Here is a 6,463-nt window from a genome sequence, read left to right as displayed (position 1 = left end):
ATTTTTATTGTTTTTTAAAATTATTTGAGAACATTTTTGCTAATAACAAAATTTGAATGTATCTTTGTCAACAACAAAATTATTCGAGTGTATTTTTAGTGGTTTATTTTTTTAAAAAATATTATTTGTACACTAAAATTAATTATTATATATTTATATATAAATACATATATAATTTAATTTACTTTTAATATAAATTTAATATTTTAATATATATTTTATTTTAGTAGTTAATTTTTATAACTAATTTTAATGTATATTAAATAATAAATATGACAATTATTTTTCTCGTGGCATATCTAACGGCTAGGACGCAATCCACACTACCCAATAGAAATCATCCACGTGTCCAAGTTCCACATCCACAGCAGCAGCAGTTTACCTGAAATCACCGGTACATAGCCATAGCTCCTATTGCCTAAAATCCAACCTCATTTTTCTTCTTGTTTTTCTTCCCTCTAATTTGTTTGTCTCTATCATCGCACACAGCAATATCAAAGTTCCAAGTGTCTTGTTATTTGTTCCATTCCACATCATCGTCATCATCATCAATTCATAATAATCTGGAAGCCAGGCTTGTTGTTTTTCAACAGTAGTTGTTGGATTTTGATTTGATTTTGATTTGATTTTCAACAGTAGTCTTCTCTCTTTTCTGGGTTGGGGTTAGGTGGCGTGACTTCTCTCTCTCTCTCTCTCTCTCTCTTTATCTTCCATTCCCTTGTGGACGCGATGCTTGCTTCTACAGCAAATTTCTGCTCTTTTTTTTAACCCACTCTTAATTCCCTCCATTTATTGTTCCCTTCCCTCACCTACTTCCCACGTCCACCTATTTATAATCCATTCTTTTACCTGATTCTAAGTTTAAGTCGCATTCTTTTCGATGATCCCAACTCAATTCCTTCCTCTCCCACTTGATATTTTACAACGAATCACTTTTTGTTCCTAATTTAGTTGATACCAAAAGTGTGGAACGTGGCAGAGTTTGAATTCACATATGATTCCATCATCCACCCAATTCACCTGATGATTAAATCATGATGACTTCTGTTTAACTTCGCTTTATATGAGTGAGTGGAAAATATACCTGGCATAGTTTTGTAGAAGATCATCTTATTAGGTTGTGAATCTAAGTAGCAATTGGTTTGGTATATGATTTCTGGAGGGACTATGCATGTGGGTATGGACTTTCCTCATCAATTTACTATGCTAGAAGGTGAAAATGATAAAGGAAATGTATTAGTTATGGAAGATGAGAAATCAGAAGATTTGAGTAATGTAAGACAAATGGCAAGGGGCAAACCTCCGCGCCACCTTGGCTCCGGCATGAGACATAGTATTAGCACCACTAGATTGGTTGCTGCACCAGATTTGGTAAAGTTTATGTTCCTCGTCACTAGTTGATATTGCTGGCTATGCTTAGGAGATTTCATTGTATTCTTGTAAATAATCCTTTATCATTCATCTAGCTAAACTAATATGAATTAAATTGATCAGAAGATTCGTCCTTCTTTCTAGCAAAAGTATCATACTTTTGGAAAGCGCAGGTTATCTAATTTTGGCTGTTTTTCTCTCTTTTACTTAAAGAGTTTGGATGTGGAGGTTACAGGGTGCAAGTCATCTTCTGAAGACAACACAGAGTTTCTACCCATATTTCGGTCAGGAAGTTGTGCTGAAAAAGGACCTAAAGAATATATGGAAGATGAACATATATGCATAGATGATCTTATTCAGCATCTAGGTTCATCTTCAAATTTTCCTTTTACAGGAGCTTTCTATGGTGTAAGTGCGTTTTAATTTTACCTAACTTTACATGCATCTGCTATGATGATCTTAATACTGAGATTGTGTGTTTTATCGTCAAGTTATGTTTCCATAACCAATGATTTAGAATCCCTTGTTGCTTGATTCCTGTGAAATGAATTATGGCTAAAGCTCAATTTCCAACAAAATGTGACATTCTTGACTATAGGACAAATGAGTTATAGAGAGCTTCTTTTTCCCAATATATTTAGTTTTTATAGAAGAAAATTAAGACAAAGTAGATAGCGCAGACTAAGAAATGAATGCATCGTACAGATTACAGAATATGGGGGTACCACTAGCCGCTTTTGTGGAAAACAGGAAGTAGAATCTCACATTGGTGTTTTTTTTTTAAAAAAAATTTACAGACAATTTGGTTATTTAATATGAATTCTAGATTAGTAATAAAGTAAATTCATGTAGCACAATTTGGTAAGTAGGAGGAGATAAAATCTCTACATTAAACTATTAAAAATTTCTTAAGATTTTACAGATTGGTCTATGGACAAAGTTTGTGAATTGTGTGATGGGGCAACGGCACTTTTTTATCCTTATTGAGTGACCCTATACAATGAGGAAAGGCTGAGACTTTGTTGTACACTATTGTTTCTCCCACTGATTATACAAATGAGATTTAGAATATTTTTTGATTGCATATGTTGAACGATCACATAAAAAAAAGGAGAATTTAGTGTTGAACAATTCATTCATATTTATTCAGGTGTTTGATGGGCATGGAGGTACAGATGCAGCTTCTTTTATAAGAAATAACATCCTTAGATTCATTCTTGAGGACTCCCATTTTCCAACTTGCGTGGCAAAGGCAATTACAAGTGCTTTCTTGAAAGCTGATTATGCATTTGCAGATTCTAGTTCGTTAGATATCTCCTCTGGAACCACTGCTTTAACAACTCTTGTATATGGAAGGTAATTATCTTCATTTATGAATGAAGTTAGTTTCATCGATGTAGCAAGCTTTTGCTGCCTTTTTTCATATTGGCTGTTAGTTTCTTAAATTTTTATAACTAGATAGAAGTGGCATCTATTATTATTCATATCATATATGGGGAAATAAATCTGGGAACTTCTGTTCCTATTTGGAAAGGGAAGGCACGAGTTGGAAAAAGAATCTGAAATAACGTGCATCTAGTTGCATGACATGTAACTAGATACCTCCCTCAAGTTGTGAAAATTTCATGTTTGGCAGGACCATGATGGTCGCCAATGCCGGGGACTGTAGAGCTGTAATGGGGAGGCAAGGTAGAGCAGTCGAGATGTCAACAGACCAGAAACCAAATCGTATTTCGGAGAGGCTGAGGATTGAGAGGCTTGGTGGTGTAGTATACGATGGATACTTGAACGGGCAGCTGTCGGTTTCCCGTGCTCTAGGAGACTGGCACATGAAAGGTCCCAAGGGCTCTGCATGCCCTCTGAGCGCGGAACCTGAGTTGCAAGAAATCAACCTGACTGAGGACGACGAGTTCTTGATAATGGGTTGTGATGGATTATGGGACGTGATGAGTAACCAATGCGCTGTGACAATGGCAAGGAAAGAATTAATGATACATAATGATCCTGAAAGGTGTTCAAGAGAGCTGGTCAGAGAGGCTCTTAAGCGCAACTCTTGTGATAACTTAACAGTGATCGTGGTGTGTTTCTCACAAGATCCTCCTCCAAGAATAGAGACACCACCTTCTCGAGTCAGAAGGAGCATATCTGCAGAAGGCCTCAATTTACTCAAGGGTGTATTGGACTCTTAGGTTTTATATACTCTATAAGACTATAACATTCCCGCGTAGCATTTGTCTGTACAAATTAGATAACTGGTTTCTACTTTCTGTGTTACATAGATTAAATACAACACTGATATTCCTTTCTTTTTGGGAATGACTGTAGCTTAGCTAAACGCTTCCACAATGAATATTTATTTTTATTTAAAGGGTATTCTTGATTTGTTTAATCCAAAATAGCTCTCAACAATCCTGGCATTAGGCATCTATAGTATCTCTCTGAAATAGAAATTGTTAAAAGGGGAAAAGAAAGATGTTAAAAAGTGCAGTGCACAATATCGAAGTCATAATTTAGTCATTACTTGATTGGAGTCCGATCCACCAACTCACTGATAAAGTTTCTTTTTGTTTTGAGAAAAAAATGTCCCAGCAGCTTCAACTGGGAAAAGGACATCATCAAATTTGAGATGCATCGTATATAATTTAACAGATCAAAAGCAGATAGTTTGAACCTTCCTGTTATCCAGGGTTTCAGAGCTCTCCATTACCATTATCCTCTCCCTTCTCTGAAATACTGCATGAAAATACAGCATTTATCAGTTTATACTATCATTTTGAGAACATCAATTATTAAATATCAAAGTCACCTACTGAAATTGGGGTGAATTATAAGCTCCCACATTTTGAAATTAGATATTACTGCTCCCTCTTAAGAGTTTATGTCCATGATCTTTAGAAGATTGAACTTGCTTGGACACCCCATTGCCCATTTTACATAAGTAAATCGCTAAGACAGTAAATTCCTATTATTATATTTGACGTTACCTCCTTTGACTGCAGTGTTTGCTCAAATCTTGACAAAGAACTTTGCTCACTTCTCCCACTTTAACGGATCCTTTCTTTATCAACTCAGCAAACTGCAAAGTTTGGCATCATTAGAAATAGTGCATCTCTACCACATAATGCAGATACAGCTGAGAAGAATTCAAACAGGAAAATTCACCTCATCTTCTGTTTCTTCAAGCAATCTGGTCAGAGTACACACATATGGTTAGGGCACAACTGTGTTGCAAAAGCTAAAGGCGAAAAATTCATCCCATGAATATCCCTGTTAAAAAATAGTAGCAGGGTTATAAAACTATGTGCCTCTTACCTTCCACAATAAGTAGATATATCCTTTGCATATGCCTTGGCTTCTTGCTTATCTGTGAAGAGAAAGAATATGGTTGTTCAGGAAACTCTTGTAATCTAAGTAAGTAGTAAAGTAATAACAAATGGTCATCAAAAGAAGAACAACTCACAAAAAATTATTCTCAAAGTACATACTTGAGAGTAATTCCCAACTAACAACTTTGTACCATTCATTTGTATCATCCTGCAAAATATAGATCGAAACAGAACACTGATGATAACATCCATTGTAGAAAATCTAAGTAGCCACAGAATCAAGCATTGGAACAGAGAAGAAGGAACCTTGAGTGTGTAGTCTTGCATCTTATCACAAAGATCGTCAAGGAGTTCAACTACTCTAAGCTCGCTAACTCTGTTTTGCACAAAATTAAACAGTTTAATTCACAATTTAAGAGACGTTTGTTTGTTTAATTGTTGGAGAGATCAACATAGATAGATAGATAGATAGATGAAACCACTAATTGTTTGAAGAAACGAAATGACCAAAACCTTGAACCAAATGTATCAGTTATGAAGTCAAATTGCGAATCCTTATAATCAAAATTGGCTCTGTGCTATGATCTATGAATGATTGAATGAAGCTAAAGAAAGTAGGTAGGTGAAAAAAAACCTATAATCAATAAGTTTGCCCTGACGCTGGCCCTTGGAATCCAAGCGGTGACGCATATCCAAATGATTCCGCGGCTTCTCCTACTCAATCATTTACTGTGAAATTAACAAGAAAAAAAATGTTTGAATTCGGATGGGAACAAAAAAGGTGTGGTGTTACCTTGGAGAGCTCAAACTCTAGCTCCCCCTGCACACACAAAAAGGAAAGGGTAAGATCCAAGATCCAAGATCCAAAAACAGAAAGAGATTAAATGAGCAATCGGATTCAATGCATACGGCGACAGCTCTACAGGCGGCGCATTTGTCATCGATGGCATCGGAAAGAGCAAATATGCCGGCGACCACCAACACCAACAGGCAAAGTGCCGCCACTGACATTGACCGAAACCTTTCCTTCTCCATCGTCTTCTTTACCATCCACACCAGCTGCGTAGCGCCTTATGCGTAATTTCCTATAGCTTTTCCCCAAATTCCCACACTGTTAATTCTTAAAATAGTATTAAAAGTTAAATGAATGATAAGATTTACTCAATGTAAATTAGTAATGCTTGGTAGTAAGGTGGAGGTTAATTTTTTTTTGGATATTGGATAAAAATTGGTGTAATTTTTTAATATTGGAAATTATGGTGTTTTACAAAATTATGGGGCTATTAGATTAATGTTTTTTTAATTTATAAAGACAATACACAGACTGCGTATTGTATTATTTTAATATTAAATTACAATACGCAGACTGCGTATTGTACTATTTTAATATTAAATTACAATACAGTCTGCGTATTGTAAATACACAATCTGCGTATTGTCAGTACAATACGTGTTTTGCGTATTGTGCTTGCACAGAGCAGCACCCCCATAACACTGTAAAACTCTATTTTTTACAACATTAACGTAAAACTCTCTCCACTCTTTCATATTAAAATAAAAAATCCTAAGGTGGAGGGTGATTTTTTTTTTCTCATTAAAGAAATTTTCTTAAATAAAACATTTTTAAGTTTTTGTTAGAATTTAATTTTAATATATTGACATATAAAGAGTTATACAAAATTATCTAACTACATTCACATATTTAAATATTTTTTAGATAATAAATTTAAAAATTTAATTACTTTTACAAATGTAATAATATCATG

At 34.9% G+C, this 6,463-nt stretch overlaps 2 protein-coding genes across 2 annotated transcripts; one reads left to right on the top strand and one right to left on the bottom strand.

Moving 5' to 3' along the window:
* Positions 1-436: 436 nt before the first annotated feature.
* Positions 437-3,560, top strand: LOC130944453 (probable protein phosphatase 2C 27). Its single transcript, XM_057872784.1, has 4 exons — positions 437-1,371; positions 1,585-1,779; positions 2,522-2,727; positions 3,008-3,560. The coding sequence occupies exons 1-4, from the start codon at positions 1,150-1,152 to the stop codon at positions 3,558-3,560; spliced, it is 1,176 nt and encodes a 391-aa protein (XP_057728767.1). The 5' UTR covers positions 437-1,149.
* Positions 3,561-3,814: 254 nt separating this feature from the next.
* On the bottom strand, positions 3,815-5,790 carry LOC130944455 (uncharacterized). The gene is made up of 9 exons (XM_057872785.1): positions 5,607-5,790; positions 5,491-5,517; positions 5,332-5,411; positions 5,004-5,073; positions 4,857-4,905; positions 4,684-4,735; positions 4,534-4,558; positions 4,356-4,447; positions 3,815-4,104 (listed from the first exon to the last, which is right to left on the bottom strand). Exons 1-9 carry the CDS (start codon positions 5,745-5,747, stop codon positions 4,062-4,064), a joined length of 579 nt encoding a protein of 192 aa, XP_057728768.1. The 5' UTR covers positions 5,748-5,790; the 3' UTR covers positions 3,815-4,061.
* Positions 5,791-6,463: the final 673 nt, after the last annotated feature.

The sequence above is a fragment of the Arachis stenosperma genome, chromosome 8 (assembly GCF_014773155.1).
Source record: "Arachis stenosperma cultivar V10309 chromosome 8, arast.V10309.gnm1.PFL2, whole genome shotgun sequence".
NCBI lineage: Eukaryota > Viridiplantae > Streptophyta > Magnoliopsida > Fabales > Fabaceae > Arachis > Arachis stenosperma.
This window is presented reverse-complemented; position numbering and strand designations above follow the sequence as displayed.